Source organism: Oncorhynchus masou, chromosome 8 (genome assembly GCF_036934945.1).
Source record: "Oncorhynchus masou masou isolate Uvic2021 chromosome 8, UVic_Omas_1.1, whole genome shotgun sequence".
In the NCBI taxonomy this organism is placed as follows: domain Eukaryota; kingdom Metazoa; phylum Chordata; class Actinopteri; order Salmoniformes; family Salmonidae; genus Oncorhynchus; species Oncorhynchus masou.
Genome location: NC_088219.1, coordinates 42,541,742 through 42,563,648, shown reverse-complemented (window position 1 = coordinate 42,563,648; position 21,907 = coordinate 42,541,742). Strand labels below are relative to the sequence as shown.

Sequence of the window (21,907 nt, the reverse complement as noted above, 5' to 3'; positions counted from 1 at the left end):
TGGCTTGTGGTAGAGAAATGAACATTCAATTACCTGGCAACAGCTCTGGTGGACATTCCTGCAGTCGGCGTGCCAATTGCACGCTCCATCAAAACGTAAGACATCTGTGGCATTGTGTGTTGTGTGACAAAACTGCACATTTTGTGGCCTTTTATTGTCCCCAACACAAAGTGCCCCTTTGTAATGATCATGCTGTATAATCAGCTTCTTGATATGCCACACCTGTCATGTGGATGGATTGTCTTGGTAAAGGAGAAATGCTCGCTAACTTGGTTGTCAATAAATCTTGAGATTTTTTATTTCAGCTCATGAAACATGGGACCAACACTTCACATGTTGCTTTTATATTTTTGTTCAGTGTACATTTTTTTCCTCAAATTTTACATCTTAAAAATCTACCAGAAAAAGTATTGGAAAGGTATTAGAACTACAGTTGAAGTCTGAAGTTTACATACACTTAGGTTGGAGTCATTAAAAGTAGTTTTTCAACAACTCCACACATTTCTTGTCAACAAACTATAGTTTTGGCAAGTCGGTTAGGACATCTACTTTGTGCATGAAACAAGTCATTTTTCCAACAATTTTTTACAGACAGATTATTTCACTAATAATTCACAGTATCACAATTCCAGTGGGTCAGAAGTTTGCATACACTTAGTTGACTGTGCCTTTAAACAGCTTGGAAAATTCCAGAAAATGATGTCACGGCTTCAGAAGCTTCTGATAGGAAGAAGAGAGGAGGACCAAGATCACGAGAGGAGGACCAAGATGCGGCGTGGTATTCGTCATTTTAATGGGAAAAAACTGAACACTACAAAACAACCGTGACGCTAATCAAACACTGTGCTAACAAGCAACATAACATAGACAATCATCCACAATGACAAAACAGGCTACCTAAATATGGTTCCCAATCAGAGACCATGACTAACACCTGCCTCTGATTGAGGACCATATCAGGCCAAACACAGAAACAGACAAACTAGACACGCAACATAGAATGCCCACTCAGATCACACCCTGACCAAACAAAACATATAAACATACAAATTAAACTATGGTCAGGGAGTGACACACGGCTTTAGAAGCTTCTGATAGGCTAATTGACATAATTTGAGTCAATTGGCGGTGTAACTGTGGATGTATTTCAAGGCCTACCTTCAAACTCAGTGCCTCTGCTTGACATCATGGGAAAATCAAAAGAAATCAGCCAAGACCTAGTACACAGGTATGAACACCATGGGACCACGCAGCCGTCATAACGCCCAGGAAGAAGACGTGTTCTGTCTCCTAGAGATGAACGTACTTTTGTGCGAAAAGTGCAAATCAATCCCAGAACAACAGCAAAGGACCTCGTGAAGATGCTGGAAGAAACAGGTACAAAAGTATCTATATCCACAGTAAAACAAGTCCTATATCAACATAACCTGAAAGGCCACTCGGCAAGGAAGAAGCCACTGCTCCAAAACTGCCATAAAAAAAGCCAGACTACGGTTTGCAGCTGCACATGGGGACAAAGATCATACTTTTTGTCATCTGGTCTGATGAAACAAAAATTAAACAGTTCGGCCATAATGACCATCGTTATGTTTGGAGGAAAAAAGGGGAGGCTTGCAAGCCCAACCGTGAAGCACGGGGTTGGCATCATCATGTTGTGGGGGTGCTTTGCTGCAGGAGGGACTGGTGCACTTCACAAAATAGATGGCATCGTGAGGTAGGACAATTATGTGAATATATTGAAGCAACATCTCAAGACGTCAATCAGGAAGTTGAAGCTTGGTCGCAAATGGCTTCCAAATGGACAATGACCCCAAGCATACTTCCAAAGTTGTGGCAAAATGGCATAAGGACAACAAAGTCTTGACCTCAATCCCATAGACAATTTGTGGGCAGAACTGAAAAACCATGTGCAAGCAAGGAGGCCTACAAACCTGACTCAGTTACACCAGTTCTGTCAGGAGGAATGGGCCAAAATTCCCCCAACTCATTGTAGGGCGTTTGTGGAAGGCTACCCGAAACGTTTGAAAGGCCACTCAGCAAGGAAGAAGCCACTGCTCCAAAACCGCGATAAAAAAGCCAGACTACGGTTTGCAACTGCACATGGGGACAAAGATCATACTTTTTGGAGAAATGTCCCCTAGTCTGATGAAACAAAAATAGAACTGTTTGGCCATAATAACCGTAGTTATGTTTGGAGGAAAAAGGGGGAGGCTTGCAAGCTGAAGAACACCATCCCAACGGTGAAGCACGGGGGTGGCAGCATCATTTTGTGGTGGTGCTTCGCTGCAGGAGGGACTGGTACACTTCACAAAATAGATGGCATCATGAGGAAAGGAAAATTGTGGATATATTGAGGAAATCTCAAGACATCAGTCAGTAAGTTTAAGCTTGGTCACAAATGGGTCTTCCAAATGGACAATTTTATTTATTTATTTCACCTTTATTTAACCAGGTTGAGAACAAGTTCTCATTTACAATTGCGACTTGGCCAAGATAAAGCAAAGCAGTTCAACACATACAACGACACAGAGTTACACATGGAGTAAAACAAACATACAGTCAATAATACAGTATAAACAAGTCTATATACAATAAATAAATAAAAATAATGGGGTGCAAAGGAGCAAAATAAATCAATAAAACAAATACAGTAGGGAAAGATGTAGTTGTTTGGGCTAAATTATAGGTGGGCTATGTACAAGTGCAGTAATCTGTGAGCTGCTCTGACAGCTGGTGCTTAAAGCTAGTGAGGGAGATAAGTGTTTCCAGTTTCAGAGATTTGTAGTTTGTTCCAGTCATTGGCAGGTAGCCAGGTAGCCATGAAATGTTTCACCCAAGTTAAACATTTTAAAGGCAATGCTACCAAATACTAATTGAACTGAAAGAACTGAAAACTTGTGTGCGAGCAAGGAGGCCTACAAACCTGATTCAGTTACAGAAGCTCTGTCAGGAGGAATGGGCCAAAATTCACCCAATTTATTGTGGGAAGCTTGTGGAAGTTTGACCCAAGTTAAACAATTTAAAGGCAATGCTACCAAATACTAATTGAGTGTATGTAAACTTCTGACCCAATGCGAATGTGATGAAAGAAATAAAAGCTGAAATAAATTATTCTCGCTACTATTATTCTGACATTTCACATTCTTGAAATAAAGTGGTGATCCTAATTTACCTCAAACAGGGAATTTCTACTTGGATTACATTTCAGGAATTGTGAAAAACTGAGTTTAAATGTATTTAGCTAAAGTGTATGTAGACTTCAACTGTAAATCCACTTCACTTACTGTAACCTCAAAAATTATGTTACCAAACTTTGTATCTACATAGTTCTTCCAGTAAATGTGTTTTTGTCGAAGTAGACATTTAAAAAATGTGTGACTGTGCATAGAGTTGTGTAGCTAAACTTACATTTGAAAGGTTTTTGTTTGGTAAAAATCCACCTAATTCTGTTATCATGGAATTGCCCATATATGACTTGTGAGACTACATCACTCTTGCTCTGCTCTCAAGGGTTTGATGCTTTGTCTGTACTGCCCTTCTTAGTGGAGCAGAATCATTTCTGCTATGGAAACTAGGCTATTCAGAACAGTGTGTGAAATCAAATATGATTCAGAGACAGTGGCGGAATGTCTTTTGAATGGTCAGATTGAAAAATAGTTTTGTATATGTGGTTGTGATTCACTATGGTTTCTTGACTGTGGTTCTGGATCACAATGTTTTTTTTGTTTGTGGTTGGACAGGCTTAATTGGAACATGAAAGAGGGGGGGTTGTCTTAATTCGGGCCCACCTCTCAATCAAGACTGGGGTTGGTCCATGCTGCTACTGCTGGATAGCTAGTCCTACGAGAGAGAGAGAGAGAGAGAGAGCAGAAGGGAGACACAACGACAACAACAAGAGAGAGAATGAGATAGGGAAGTGAACATGAAGAGCAACAGAGGTACCTAGAATTGGAGAGAGCAGAGAGAGATGGAGAGAGAGAAGGACGACAACAAAAGAGAGAGCAAAAGACAGTGAGTGATAAGTTGACAAGGAGAGGAATAGTGTCAGAGAGAGGAGGATAGTAGAAGAAAAAGAAAGATATATGGAAAGAGAGAGAAAGAGAGAGGTAGAGCCAAGCAGCCACCTGTAGGAGTGAGTGAGCGAGTCAGTGAGTGTGTCAATCTCCTTATGGAGGAGAGAGAGAGGAAAGACTGACCACCATGCGTATGTGTTGCAGCTCTGCCTCGGAGGACTTGGGCTGCAGGCGTGGAGACTTCAGCCGAAAACACTATGGCTCCGTCGAGCTGGTGAGTAACCCACTTCCAATGACATTCTATTCCTATTTTTGCCCTTCTGTCTCTCCCTTTTCTCTTCTATTCTCTGTCCACCCCCTATTCCCTCCTCCCATCTCTCCCTTTTCTCCTGCTTTTCATGTGTCCACCCCCATCTAGTTCACCTCCTCTCTCCCTCTTCTCCTCCTTTCTGTGTCCATCCTCACCCATCTCCCCTCCGATCTCCCCCTCTTCTCCTCCTTTTTGTGCCCGCTCCCCCTTCTCTGTCTTCTTCTACCCCTCAATGGATGGATGGAGGGAGGGAGGGTTTGGGAGAGAGAGAGAGAGAGAGAGAGAGAGAGAGAGAGGTGAGTCATGACTGTCTGGGTGTGGTTCATTGGTCCAGTTTGATAGTGCGTAGCACCCTGTAGCATAGCTCACAATAATAGGGTGGTCAGTTACAGAGAAACAGATACACAGATACAGGTCACAGCTATGCTCAGGGCCACAGATTATGACATCATCATCTACTCCACTGTAAACTGGCTGGGGCTGTGTCTGAAATGGCTCCATATTCCCTATAATATATACTGTACTATGCTATTAACCAGCCCTGTGTTTGTGCTTTTATTAAGTTGATGAGTCACTTCCATGCTGTTAGTGTGTGTAGCCTACTGTATGTTGTCTAGTGCAGTGGGGGTTATAATTAGTCATTGGCTGTGTGTGTGTGTGTGTGTGTGTGTGTGTGTGTGTGTGTGTGTGTGTGTGTGTGTGTGTGTGTGTGTGTGTGTGTGTGTGTGTGTGTGTGTGTGTGTGTGTGTGTGTGTGTGTGTGTGTGTGTGTGTGTGAGGCCTGTCTGCGCGTGCTGATAGCCCCCGGGTGGACAGGAAGTGGCTCGGGCCTCTGTTGACTGTAACTCTTGTGGGAGCTAACGTCACGCTAATGCCACGCCACACCATGTCAGATTAACACAGAGGAAGAACCACTCGCTGCCTATCAGCAGCACCAGACTGGCACAGCACACAATGAGCAGTGTGTGTTGGGTGTGTGTGTCACCTAAACTGTGACATGATTGTTCCAATTTCCTATCTGGAACACATTGTTGTGGTGAACTGTACAGTCGTGGCCAAAAGTTTTGAGAATGACACAAATATGGATTTTCACGAAGTCTGCTGCCTCAGTTGATGGCAATTTGCATATACTCCAGAATGTTATGAAGAGTGATCAGATGAATTGCAATTAATTGCAAAGTCCCTCTTTGCCATGCAAATGAACTGAATCCCCAAAAAACATTTCCACTGCATTTCAGCCCTGCCACAAAAGGACCAGCTGACATCATGTCAGTGATTCTCTCATTAACACAGGTGTGAGTGTTGATGAGGACAAGGCTGGAGATCACTCTGTCATGCTGATTGAGTTTGAATAACAGACTAGAAGCTTCAAAAGGAGGGTGGTGTTTGGAATCATTGTTCTTCCTCTATCAACCATGGTTACCTGCAAGGAAACACATGCCGTCATCATTGCTTTGCACAAAAAGGGCTTCACAGGAAAGGATATTGCTGCCAGTAAGATTGCACCTAAATCAATCATTTATCATTCATCAAGAACTTCAAGTTGATTCAGCTGCTGGATCGGAGCTTGCTCAGGAATGGCAGCAGGCAGGTGTGAGTGCAGGTGTGAGTGCATCTGCACGCACAGTGAGGCGAAGACTTTTGGAGGATGGCCTGGTGTCAAGAAGGGCAGCAAAGAAGCCACTTCTCTCCAGGATAAAACATCAGGGACAGACTGATATTCTGCAAAAGGTACAGGGATTGGACTGCTGAGGACTGGGGTGAAGTCATGTTCTCTGATGAATCCCCTTTCCGATTGTTTGGGGCATCCGGAAATAAAGCTTGTCTGGAGAAGACAAGGTGAGCGCTACCATCAGTCCTGTGTCATGCCAACAGTAAAGCATCCTGAGACCATTCATGTGTGTGGTTGCTTCTCAGCCAAGGGAGTGGGCTCACTCACAATTTTGCCTAAGAACACAGCCATGAATAAGAATGGTACCAACACATCCTCCGAGAGCAACTCCTCCCAACCACCCATGGAACAGTTTGGTGATGACCAATGCCTTTTCAGCATGATGGAGCACCTTGCCATAATGCAAAAGTGATAACTAAGTGGCTCTGGGAACAAAACACTGATATTTTGTGTCCATGGCCAGGAAACTCCCCAGACCTTAATCCCATTGAGAACTTGTGGTCAATCCTCAAGAGGTGGGTGGACAAACAAAAACCCACAAATTCTGACAAACTCCAAGCATTGATTATGCAAGAATGGGCTGCCATCAGTCAGGATGTGGCCCAGAAGTTAATTGACAGCATGCCAGGGCGGATTGCAGAGGTCTTGAAAAAGAAGGGTCAACACTGCAAATATTGACTCTTTGTATCAACTTCATGTAATTGTCAATAAAAGCCTTTGACACTTATGAAATGCTTGTAATTATACTTCAGTATTCCATAGTAACATCTGACTAAAATATCTAAAGACACTGAAGCAGTAAACTTTGTGGAAATTAATATTTGTGTCATTCTCAACTTTTGGCCACGACTGTATTATCAGAGTTGGTTCAGTGAATGTCTCTTAGGTTTAGAAGTAGGGAGTCTGTCTCTACCACTGTCACGTCTCCCCCCTGGAGGTTTAGGCCTGCTGTTGCTGTAAAGCACTATGTGACCAATGTATTTGTATATATTTGCAGTATTCGGTACAAATGCCATTGGATTGATAGAGGAGAATGAGTGTGCCCGTCTGCTGTATCTCCATTCACATGTGACCTAACATTTTACAGTGAGGAAAGATACTATGGCGGGATCCCAAATAAAATAATAAATAATAATAATAAAACCCTATTCCCAAATAGACATCATTCTTGTTTGTTTTATTTTGGGTATAATCTGTGGACAGGTCTTTTTTGTGTGGTAGACTTTCTGTAGTCACTTACTCTGTGGAGAGAGGGGTTGGCATGGCACCCACCCTGTAGCTTAACCAGGCTGAGATACACACACAGGCACGCAACACACGCACATGTGCACACACATACACACGCCAAATGGGACTAGAGGAGCCCTGGACCCAGCCCAATTTCACTCCACTGCTTCAATTGGGACATTGAAGAGGTAGAAACGGTAGATGCTGTGCAGATTTGTCAATGGAGTCTAAGCAACTGTATGCTTGAAGTCCATTTCACACTGCATTCATCCTATTTGTAATTACCGTCCTTATACTAAGAGAGAGGAGTGCTGTTTAAAATAGCTCTCTTATTTGAATTTAAAGCGTTAAAATGTGAAAACACAAAAATTACCACTTGTTCCTATGAGAATGAACTGTAAATGAAAGTGTTCTCACCAATCACACAAGAAAATAGTGCCCAAATAACGTAACACAATCAATCAACTGTGTGACAATTCAGCTCTAACAGAAGAACATAGAAATATAATTACTAGAACGGACACTTTTATTACATTTCTATGGCTGAGAAAACATGGATTCATACCTTCACCTCCTACCTCTCTATGTCCATCTTGGTGTACTCAGGGACTCCTGAGATAGTATACAGTGAGCTCTAAAAGTGTTGGGACAGTCATTTTTTATGCTCTGTATACTCTGTCCATCTTATTATACAATGACTATGAGGTTAAAGTGCATACTGTCCTGCTTTAATTTGAGGGCATTTTTATCCATATCGGTTGAACCGTTTAGAAATTAGAGCACTTTTTGTTAATAGTCCCACCATTTTAGAGGACAAAAGGTATTGGGACAAATTCACTTATGTGTACCCACAAATACCATACCCCCCAAGACATGCTATCCTCTCAGCATTACAATAACAGGGGAGGGGAAAAAAATTGGGGGGGTATATTTGTGCATCTAACTGTCTCACTCATCAGTATTCACGATTCATTCAGGACTATCGTAATCATTGTAGCATCCACATTAATGTATTTTTTATTTTATTTAACTAGGCAAGTCAGTTAAGAACAAATTCTTATTTACAATGACGGCCTACCCCGACCAAACCCGGACGACGCTGGGCCAATTGTGCGCCACCCTATTGGACTCCCAGTCACGGCTGGATGTGATAGTGTTTAGAAACTATAGTGTTTAGTGTTTAGAAATTCTATTCTTATTTAAAATAAAAGTGACTAAAAAATGACACAATACATTATTTACCATTAATTTCTATTGGTCAAAATAATCCAAAACACAACCAAAAAAACAGCAATCCTGTCAGGACCCGGTTACGAACCTGGGTCTCCGGAGTGAGAAACAGTCACTTAACCAACTGAGCCACGAATAGTCAGCAGAACCCAGAAGATGAGGCAGACACAGCAGTACTTAAGACGGTGTATTTAATAAAGTAAAAAAGGAGAAGTCCTTCAATACAAAATGGCAAATCCAAAAGGTGGTAGGAATAGCACAAAAAAGCCTCAAGAGATACTCAAAAACAAAAACAGAATTCCACAAGAGCATCCACCGGAATCGACAAGAATACACAGAACACTAGGGCTGGGTGCTAACATACAAACACAGAACTGAGGGAAACTAAGGGTTTAAATACAATCAGGGGAAAACGAGGCACAGGTGCAAATAATAATGGGGAACAAGGGAAAAAACATAAGGTCAAAAAGCACAATGGGGGCATCTAGTGACCAAAACCCGGAACAACCCTGGCCAAATCCTGACACAATCCATCCAATGATAGGAGACAGGCACACGGATATGAAAATAGTTTGTTTTATTTCTCTACCCAAAATAGAGTACATCTGGAACATGATGGGGATGAAGCCCAAAACAAGCAGGCATATATATATGTATATATTTATGGCTGTAACCCAAACAAAGAGCTAGGGGTGCACTTGTTATTACGGGTCTTGTCCCGTGTATTTTTTCATAGAGGTTTACACTCAAGCCGATACAACAGAGCACTGGTGCTCACAAGACCAACAGACATGGACTAATAATCAAGAAGGACAATGGGGAAAAGAGGGCACATATATACACAGACTAATCAGGGGGAATGGGAACCAGGTGTGCGCAATGAGACAAGACAGTCTGGGGTGAATGATCCAGTTCAGTGATGCCTAGAAGGCCATTGACTGTATGTAGCACATTATTTTATGCATGAGTGCATCCACTATCCACCCAAGCAAGCACATACTGGAGTCCATCCAGAGATGCTGTTGCATAATTGAGTTTTGGAACTGCATTTTATATAGGGATGAACTGAACTTTTGACATGTCTAAACATACCGTTTGGAATGCACCTACAGTCTACTTGGCATGTACAGTAAAGTGCATTGCAGTGCATATTATATGAGTATCTAGGGTTGAACTTTTCTCTAGTGTCGAGTGCAGGGACCCCCAGTAGTGCAGGGATCCCCAGTAGTACAGGGGCCATGGACGACACTTTGAAGAACCCTTTTTGGATCATGTAGAACCCTTTTGGATCATGTAGAACCCTTTTTGGTTCCAGGTAGAACCCTATTTTGGTTCCAGGTAGAACCCTTTTGGGTTCCATGTAGTACATGTAGCATATTACTACATGAAAGGGTTCTACCTGGAACAAAAAGGGTTCTCCTATGGGGACAGCTGAATAATCCCTTTGGAACCCTTTTTTCTAAGAGTGTAACAGATTTCCTAAATTAAAATAACTTTGAGTTTAATAAGCCGCCTATTGGGGAACCCGGTTCTGGTGTAGCACAGTTTGGAACGCAGCGTCAGTCTTCTTGGGCCTGTACAGGAAAGTCCATTAGGTTGTCTATTCTGTGCAAGAGGGAATATGACCTCTCTGTCTGTAGTGCAGCCCCAGTTATTAGGCAGACAAGGCCTCCTAGGCCCATACACCACTCACCACTGCTGAGAGAGAGAGCGTGTGTAAGCAGACCGAGTGTTACACTGTGCCTGAGGGGTCCCTCATTACAGGGAGAAGAGATAAAAACAAAGGAGGACGTTTAATTCACATAAATATACCCCGGAGTAACCAGAATCAATACCAACCAACAAGCAGGACCTGATGAATCACTCACACACACACACACACACACACACACACACACACACACACACACACACACACACGCACAAAGCCACAAACACAATTGGGTGCATGCGCACACACAGACATATGCACAGTCACACACGTGTGCATACAGACATGCACGCACGCACACAGGGCTGATTCACCTGAAAGATAGAGAAAGAGACAAGGAGAGTGAGGAAGCAAGATGGATGGCTAGAGAGAGAGTAAATTTCCAGGTTTGAAAAACCAATAGTGTTTGTGTGGGAGGAGGAGGGGGAGGCACGGTCAAGGGTGTGGGTGTGGCATCATGCCATCGCCTGAGGGGCAGTGAGGACCAAGGAGTCAAAAGCATTTCCTCATGCTATTCTCCTCTATTTGTTTTTGTGGGGCTTTGTATAAAATGCTATTTGCTTAATTTGTTGTCAATTCAATCTGTGATGGTTTTTATCAAAGACTGCCAGGTTTGTGTGAGATGAGTTTAATTATGTCTTGCTTTATTGTACATTACACAATCAGGCTTTGAACTGCTTTGAATGGAATTGCTACTGGCAGACAGAAAAGAGAGAGAAAGAGTGAGAGGGAGAGGGAGGGAGGCAGATGCTTTGGTGTCCTTCTTCATGTAAAGCTCTGTAAATTGTGTATGTGCACGTGGACATGTGTTTGTGTGTGTGTGTGTGTGTGTGTGTGTGTGTGTGTGTGTGTGTGTGTGTGTGTGTGTGTGTGTGTGTGTGTGTGTGTGTGTGTGTGTGTGTGTGTGTGTGTGTGTGTGTGTCTGCACACACACTTATGCCCGGGATGACTAAGCATATGAGCAGCTTAGCATTTATCTCTCCCCAGCCTGAATGAAAGGCCTTCAGTTTGATCCAGACCTGGTCATTCATGTGGAGACCATTTAGAAATGTTTCCCAAACCAAAGGTCAGAACATCACTTCACATGTATTACTGATTATTTATTACTATTTCTTTATTTCTTTTTTATTTGACCAGCTTCATTGAAGGCAAAAAGTTACACACACACACACACATGCATGCACACACACATGCGCATAGATCCACCTCGGAAGGGAATGAGATGTGACAGGGCAGTCAAAAGTCCGGCAGGCCTAGACACAAACAGACGGGTTTGGAGTAGAGCTGTCCTTTCTTCAGCATCCACCATGTGATTCTTACACATTGCCTGTCAGCCCCCCTACACCTCTCTCAACCTCCATAACCTCCTTATCCCTCTCTATAACCTTCTCATAACCCCTCCATATACTGTAGAGTTTTCAGGAAATGTACCACCATTAAACTCTCTGCCATAGTCTGTCAGCACACATAGGGCCCCGATTAACAACCTACACCATCCATACACACACATCATCTCTCACACACACACACACACACACACATGAACACTGTACCGTATGAGTGCATGCCTTTGTAGCCGATGTGGAATGGTCACCGAGTTAGCTGTGTATGGGGAGAGGTCTACCCATACCATGAAGATGCCCTGACTTTTTGACTCCACAAAGCAAGTCCTTCTCTAGTTTGATCTTATGACTGGACAATAATCAAGATATGGTCAAGTGCTGCAAAGAAAGACCAAGTTAAGCTGCAGCTGGCCCAGAACAGAGAGGCACATCTTGCTCTTCATTGTAATCAGAGGGCTGATATTAATACTATGCATGCCAGTCTATTTTGACTAAGAGTTGAGGAAAGACTGACTGTGTCACTTCTTGTTTTTATAAGAAACATTAATGGGTTGGAAATTCCAAGTTCTTTGCATAGTCAACTTGGACACATCACTGACACACACGCTTACCCCAGCAGACATGCCACCAGGGGTCTTTTCACAGTCCCCAGGTCCAGAACAAATTCAAGGAATCATACAGTATAATACAGAGCCATGAGGGCATGGAACTCCCTTTCATCTCATATACAGTACAATACAGACATATATACAGTATAATACAGACATATATACAGTATAATACAGACATATATACAGTATAATACAGACATATATATACAGTATAATACAGACTTATATACAGTATAATACAGAGCCATGAGGGCATGGAACTCCCTTCCATCTTATATACAGTATAATACAGACTTATATACAGTATAATACAGACATATATACAGTATAATACAGACATATTGTCACGCCTTGGTCTTAGTATTGTGTGTTTTAGTTTATTAGTTAGTCAGACCAGGGTGTGACATGGGGTTATTATGTATTGTAGTTTCATATTGGGGTTTGTAGTAGTTGGGATAGTAGTTGATTAGGGGTGTGTGTGTGTGTTTATTAGGTTGGCTGCCTGAGGTGGTTCTCAATCGGAGTCAGGTGCTTCTCGTTGTCGCTGATTGGGAACCGTATTTAGGTAGCCTGATTTCGCTTTGCATTTCGTGGGTGATTGTTCCTGTCTCTGTGTTAGTTTCACCAGTCAGGCTGTAATAGGTTTCGTTCTGTTTGTTGTTTTTTGTATTTATTAGTTATTCGTGTTAGTTCGTTCGTTTTGTCTTCACTAAATAAACATGAGTAACTTACACGCTGCATTTCGGTCCGACTCTCCTTCAACAAAAAAAGAACGCCGTTACACATATATACAGTATAATACAGACATATATACAGTATAATACAGACTTATATACAATATAATACAGACATATATACAGTATAATACAGACTTATATACAGTACAATACAGAGAGATGAGGGCATGGAACTCCCTTCCATCTTATATACAGTATAATACAGACATATATACAGTATAATACAGACTTATATACAGTATAATACAGACATATATACAGTATAATACAGACTCATATACAGTATAATACAGACATATATACAGTATAATACAGACATATATACAGTATAATACAGACATATATACAGTATAATACAGACATATATACAGTATAATACAGACTTATATACAGTATAATACAGACATATATACAGTATAATACAGACTTATATACAGTATAATACAGACATATATACAGTATAATACAGACTTATATACAGTATAATACAGACTTATATACAGTATAATACAGACATATATACAGCATAATACAGACTCATATACAGTATAATACAGACATATATACAGTATAATACAGACATATATACAGTATAATACAGACATATATACAGTATAATACAGACTTATATACAGTATAATACAGACATATATACAGTATAATACAGACATATATACAGTATAATACAGACTTATATACAGTATAATACAGACATATATACAGTATAATACAGACTTATATACAGTATAATACAGACATATATACAGTATAATACAGACTTATATACAGTATAATACAGACATATATACAGTATAATACAGACATATATACAGTATAATACAGACTTATATACAGTATAATACAGACTTATATACAGTATAATACAGACATATATACAGTACAATACAGACATATATACAGTATAATACAGAGCCATGAGTGCATGGAACTCCCTTCCATCTTATATACAGTATAATACAGACATATATACAGTATAATACAGACATATATACAGTATAATACAGACTTATATACAGTATAATACAGACATATATACAGTATAATACAGACATATATACAGTATAATACAGACATATATACAGTATAATACAGACATATATACAGTATAATACAGACTTATATACAGTATAATACAGACTTATATACAGTATAATACAGACATATATACAGTATAATACAGACTTATATACAGTATAATACAGACATATATACAGTATAATACAGACATATATACAGTATAATACAGACTTATATACAGTATAATACAGACTTATATACAGTATAATACAGACATATATACAGTATAATACAGACTTATATACAGTATAATACAGACATATATACAGTATAATACAGACATATATACAGTATAATACAGACTTATATACAGTATAATACAGACATATATACAGTATAATACAGACATATATACAGTATAATACAGACATATATACAGTATAATACAGACATATATACAGTATAATACAGACATATATACAGTATAATACAGACTTATATACAGTATAATACAGACATATATACAGTATAATACAGACTTATATACAGTATAATACAGACATATATACAGTATAATACAGACTTATATACAGTATAATACAGACTTATATACAGTATAATACAGACATATATACAGCATAATACAGACTCATATACAGTATAATACAGACATATATACAGTATAATACAGACATATATACAGTATAATACAGACATATATACAGTATAATACAGACTTATATACAGTATAATACAGACATATATACAGTATAATACAGACATATATACAGTATAATACAGACTTATATACAGTATAATACAGACATATATACAGTATAATACAGACTTATATACAGTATAATACAGACATATATACAGTATAATACAGACTTATATACAGTATAATACAGACATATATACAGTATAATACAGACTTATATACAGTATAATACAGACATATATACAGTATAATACAGACATATATACAGTATAATACAGACTTATAAACAGTATAATACAGACTTATATACAGTATGATACAGACTTATATACAGTATAATACAGACATATATACAGTATAATACAGACTTATATACAGTATAATACAGACATATATACAGTATAATACAGACATATATACAGTATAATACAGAGACATGAGGGTATGGAACTCCCTTCCATCTTATATACAGTACAATACAGACATATATACAGTATAATACAGACATATATACAGTATAATACAGACATATATAAAGTATAATACAGACTTATATACAGTATAATACAGAGCCATGAGGGCATGGAACTCCCTTCCATCTTATATACAGTATAATACAGACATATATACAGTATAATACAGACATATATACAGTATAATACAGACATATATACAGTACAATACAGAGAGATGAGGGCATGGAACTCCCTTCCATCTTATATACAGTATAATACAGACTTATATACAGTATAATACAGACATATATACAGTATAATACAGACTTATATACAGTATAATACAGACATATATACAGTATAATACAGACATATATACAGTATAATACAGACATATATACAGTATAATACAGAGACATGAGGGCATGGAACTCCCTTCCATCTTATATACAGTATAATACAGACATATATACAGTATAATACAGACATATATACAGTATAATACAGACTTATATACAGTATAATACAGACATATATACAGTATAATACAGACTTATATACAGTATAATACAGACTTATATACAGTATAATACAGACATATATACAGTATAATACAGACTTATATACAGTATAATACAGACATATATACAGTATAATACAGACATATATACAGTATAATACAGACTTATATACAGTATAATACAGACTTATATACAGTATAATACAGACATATATACAGTATAATACAGACTTATATACAGTATAATACAGACATATATACAGTATAATACAGACATATATACAGTATAATACAGACATATATACAGTATAATACAGACTTATATACAGCATAATACAGACATATATACAGTATAATACAGACATATATACAGTATAATACAGACTTATATACAGTATAATACAGACATATATACAGTATAATACAGACATATATACAGTATAATACAGACATATAAACAGTATAATACAGACTTATATACAGTATGATACAGACTTATATACAGTATAATACAGACATATATACAGTATAATACAGACTTATATACAGTATAATACAGACATATATACAGTATAATACAGACATATATACAGTATAATACAGAGACATGAGGGTATGGAACTCCCTTCCATCTTATATACAGTACAATACAGACATATATACAGTATAATACAGACATATATACAGTATAATACAGACATATATAAAGTATAATACAGACTTATATACAGTATAATACAGAGCCATGAGGGCATGGAACTCCCTTCCATCTTATATACAGTATAATACAGACATATATACAGTATAATACAGACATATATACAGTATAATACAGACATATATACAGTACAATACAGAGAGATGAGGGCATGGAACTCCCTTCCATCTTATATACAGTATAATACAGACTTATATACAGTATAATACAGACATATATACAGTATAATACAGACTTATATACAGTATAATACAGACATATATACAGTATAATACAGACATATATACAGTATAATACAGACATATATACAGTATAATACAGAGACACGAGGGCATGGAACTCCCTTCCATCTTATATACAGTATAATACAGACATATATACAGTATAATACAGACATATATACAGTATAATACAGACATATATACAGTATAATACAGACTTATATACAGTATAATACAGACATATATACAGTATAATACAGACATATATACAGTATAATACAGACTTATATACAGTATAATACAGACATATATACAGTATAATACAGACATATATACAGTATAATACAGACTTATATACAGTATAATACAGACATATATACAGTATAATACAGACATATATACAGTATAATACAGACATATATACAGTACAATACAGACATATATACAGTATAATACAGACATATATACAGTATAATACAGACTTATATACAGTATAATACACACATATATACAGTATAATACAGACATATATACAGTATAATACAGACTTATATACAGTACAATACAGACATATATACAGTATAATACAGACATATATAGGGTATAATACAGACATATATACAGTATAATACAGACATATATACAGTATAATACAGACTTATATACAGTATAATACAGACATATATACAGTATAATACAGACTTATAGACAGTATAATACACACATATATACAGTATAATACAGACATATATACAGTATAATACAGACTTATATACAGTACAATACAGACATATATACAGTATAATACAGACATATATACAGTATAATACAGACATATATACAGTATAATACAGACATATATACAGTATAATACAGACATATATACAGTATAATACAGACATATATACAGTATAATACAGAGCCATGAGTGCATGGAACTCCCTTCCATCTTATATACAGTACAATACAGACATATATACAGTATAATACACACTTATATACAGTATAATACAGACTTATATACAGTATAATACAGACATATATACAGTATAATACAGACATATATACAGTATAATACAGACAAATATACAGTATAATACAGACATATATACAGTATAATACAGACTTATATACAGTACAATACAGACATATATACAGTATAATACAGACATATATACACAGTACAATACAGACATATATACAGTATAATACAGACATATATACAGTATAATACAGACTTATATACAGTATAATACAGACATATATACAGTATAATACAGACTTATATACAGTATAATACAGACTTATATACAGTATAATACAGACTTATATACAGTATAATACAAACATATATACAGTATAATACAGACTTATATACAGTATAATACAGACTTATATACAGTATAATACAGAGCCATGAGGGCATGGAACTCCCTTCCATCTTATGTAGCGCAAATGACCATGTACTGACATGTATGTGTGACTGATAGATGCACACAGACACACACGACATGCTCATGTTATAAATTGCCTGTAATGTATTTTTTGTTATCTGTCGAACCACAGTAAGACTAGCTGTCACCATTGGCGTCAGCTGACGGGGATCCTAATGAATCAAACCACTGGCTCACCCCCCCCCCCTTGCCCTCTGACCTTTGCACAGCAGCCGTACCTGCTTTAAACTCTGGGTAACACAACTCAATACATTTCTTTTTTAGAACAGTGTTGTCCTCTAGTCATCCATACAGGACAATCTGATCACTATAAGGTTGATCACTGTATCTGCGTATCCCTACGTACTGAACGACATGTGCAATCTCGTTGCAAATGCAGTATGTGTTGTGTAGATTGACCATTGTGAGGAGAGACAGTGGTGTGTAGCTTAGGCGCTAGACTAAATGGGAAGTCTGCGCGTCTCTTGTCTGTCAATAGCACCTATTGTCTTACTGTTGCGGATTCTCTCTCTCTACTGACCCGCGTAAGTGTGCATAAACAACCACTCTGTGATCAATTATCCGTCAGCAGTCACAATAGCATTGATTTCTTCTCTGTCCCTCCTCCCTTCCTTTTTCTCTTTTCCCCTCCCTTTCATCTAGTGGTCTTCATGGGTCCACCCGCAGACCTGACCCGGGACCCGAGCAGTCCAATATTCAAACTTTTCCCTCGGGTCCGGGTCAGGTCCTGTTTCACATGTTTTTTTGGTCACTCGGTCTGGTTGTCATCGGGTCTGATTGTTCTATGGTCAGTTCACGTCCTGTCCCCCCCCTTTTTTTAAATGATCGGATTAATTTGCGTCCGTGCCAGATTTACCTCGGATCAATTCGTGTCCTGGTCCAACTTCTTGGACCTGAGAAGAGCTCAACTCTTATTCTCTCGGTCTCATCCCCTCTCTCCATCCCTTCCTCTCTCTCTCACTCCCTCACTCAATCTCCCCCTCCCTCCTTCCCTCCCTCCCCGTTCCATCTCTATCACCACTGCATTCCTCTCTTCTCTCCTGCAGACCTAGGGGGAAATCAGCCCCTCTTAGTACACTGAGGGCTCAATTGCATTTGTGAAATGTTTGAGCCACGTCCCAAAATGGGAGCTATTTAAGTGGTCTACTCCGTTTGTGTGTGTGTCCACGCAGGCTCCCAATAATCATTGCCCTCTCACCCATGGGGTTACCCACTGTATAGACAACTATTATTCTTTTATCATTCTGCTTTTTGTTGCTTATTATGAGCCTCTGTCTCTTGCCTGGTGCCCCCCCATCTCTCTCTCTGTCCAGTTCTTTTTTGTATATGTCACTCTCTCTTTCTCTTGCCTGGTGCCCCCCATCTCTCTCTCTCTGTCCAGTTCTTTTTTGTATATGTTACTCTCTCTTTCTCTTGCCTGGTGCCCCCATCTCTCTCTCTCTCTGTCCAGTTCTTTTTTGTATATGTTACTCTCTCTTTCTCTTGCCTGGTGCCCCCCATCTCTCTCTCTCTCTCTGTCCAGTTCTTTTTTGTATATGTTACTCTCTCTTTCTCTTGCCTGGTGCCCCCCATCTCTCTCTCTGTCCAGTTCTTTTTTGTATATGTTACTCTCTCTTTCTCTTGCCTGGTGCCCCCCATCTCTCTCTCTGTCCAGTTCTTTTTTGTATATGTTACTCTCTCTTTCTCTTGCCTGGTGCCCCCATCTCTCTCTCTCTCTGTCCAGTTTGTCAGGACCCGGTTACGAACCTGGGTCTCCGGAGTGAGAAACAGTCACTTAACCAACTGAGCCACGAATAGTCAGCAGAACCCAGAAGATGAGGCAGACACAGCAGTACTTAAGACGGTGTATTTAATAAAGTAAAAAAGGAGAAGTCCTTCAATACAAAATGGCAAATCCAAAAGGTGGTAGGTATAGCACAAAAAAGCCTCAAGAGATTCTCAAAAACAAAAACAGAATTCCACAAGAGCGTCCACCGGAATCGACAAGAGTACACAGAACACTAGGGCTGGGTGCTAACATACAAACACAGAGCACAGAACTGAGGGAAACAAAGGGTTTAAATACAATCAGGGGAAACGAGGCACAGGTGCAAATAATAATGGGGATCAAGGGAAAAAACATAAGGTCAAAAAGCACAATGGGGGCATCTAGTGACCAAAACCCGGAACAACCCTGGCCAAATCCTGACAGAATCCCCCCCCTAGGAACGGCTCCTGACGTTCCTACCAGCTCTCTCAGGGTGGAGGGCCCTGAACTGACGAATGAGGTCAGGGTCCAGGATGTCTTTGGCAGGAACCCAGGAGCGCTCCTCGGGACCGTAGCCTTCCCAGTCCACCAGATACTGCCAGGACCGCTGCACCCGGCGGGAATCCAGTATCCGATGGACGGTATAAGCCGGCTGGCCTCCAATGACACGAGGCGGAGGGGGAGGTCTGTCTGCCGGGACAAGGGGAAAAAACAACAGGTTTTAACAATGAAATGTGAAATGTGGGATTAATCTTAAGGGATCTGGGTAAGTGTAGGCGATAAGAAACTGGGTTAACTCTCCTGGCAACCTTGAAGGGACCGATGTATTTTTGGGACAGCTTGCGAGACTCCACCCGTAGTGGTAAGTCTCTTGTGGAGAGCCAGACTCTCTGGCCGGGGCGCAGGGTAGGCCCGGGACGGCGACGTCTGTTGGCTTGTTGTTGGTACCTCTGTGAGGAACGCATAAGATTAAGACGGGTCTTCTTCCACATAAGCCGACAGCGTCTGACGAACTTCAAGGCTGAAGGCACTCTGACTTCTGCCTCCTGGTCCGGGAACAATGGAGGAGCATAGCCAAACTGACACTCGTGCGGGGACATACCAGTGGAGGAGGAGCGCAAGGTGTTGTGCGCGTATTCGGCCCAAACAATAAAGGATGACCATGTGGACGGGTTGTCACGAGTCATACATCGGAGGGTGGTTTCCAGCTCTTGATTCATCCTCTCGGTTTGGCCGTTGGACTCCGGATGGTACCCTGAAGATAGACTGGCAGAAGCCCCCATGAGTTGGCAGAAGGCCTTCCAAAACCTTGAGGCGAACTGGGGACCTCTGTCAGAAACCATATCTTGAGGAATGCCGAAGACTCGGAACACATGATTAATTACCAACTCAGCCGTTTCCTTGGCAGAAGGTAACTTAGTCAGAGGGACGAACCTGGCCGCCTTTGAAAACCTGTCGATTATGTCTAGGATAGTAGTATTGCCATGGGATGGAGGAAGTCCAGTAATAAAGTCCAATGAGATATGGGACCAGGGTCTGTGGGGAACAGGTAAAGGGTGAAGGAGTCCTTGAGGGCGGAGGTGAGAAGATTTGCCCTGGCAGCACACGGGACAGGCATTGACGAAAGTGGCAACGTCTTCTCTTATGGTAGGCCACCAGAACTTACGCTGGATGAACTCCAAGGTGCGACCTACGCCCGGATGACAGGTGAGGCGAGAGGAGTGCCCCCACAGAAGGACCTGAGTCCTCACTGCCTTGGGGACAAACAACCGATTGGCAGGACCTCCTTTCGGGTCCGGTTCGCTAGCTTGAGCACGTCTCACGGTATCCTCAACTTGCCACGAGATCGGAGCCACAATCTTAGCAGCAGGAAGGACAGGCATGTCCGTGTCATCTCGAATGGCAGGAGCGTAGACTCGGGACAGGGCATCCGGTTTGAGATTCTTCGACCCGGGCCGATAGGTGAGGATAAACTGGAATCGATTGAAGAAAAGAGACCATCTAGCTTGTCTAGAGTTCAACCGCTTCGCCTGCTGGATATACTCCAGATTTTTGTGGTCCGTAAGCACTTGAAACGGGTGTGAAGCCCCCTCGAGCCAGTGTCTCCATTCCTTCAATGCCATCTTAACCGCTAGGAGTTCACGATCCCCCACATCGTAGTTCCTCTCAGTCGGGGTAAG

The 21,907-nt window shown here is 39.8% G+C and overlaps 1 protein-coding gene across 9 annotated transcripts in view; it reads left to right on the top strand.

Moving 5' to 3' along the window:
- LOC135544692 (GTPase-activating Rap/Ran-GAP domain-like protein 3) overlaps positions 1–21,907 on the top strand; it is a 158,644-nt gene that overhangs the window by 59,044 nt on the left and 77,693 nt on the right. For 6 of the 9 annotated variants that reach the window (XM_064972506.1, XM_064972499.1, XM_064972502.1 and 3 more), the window contains exon 2: positions 4,218–4,287. In XM_064972506.1, coding sequence (XP_064828578.1) covers positions 4,218–4,287 — 70 coding nt within the window. Of the gene's footprint in view, positions 1–3,844; positions 4,012–4,217; positions 4,288–21,907 lie in introns of those variants that run through there. The other 3 variants (XM_064972504.1, XM_064972501.1, XM_064972503.1) reach the window with 2 other exon arrangements.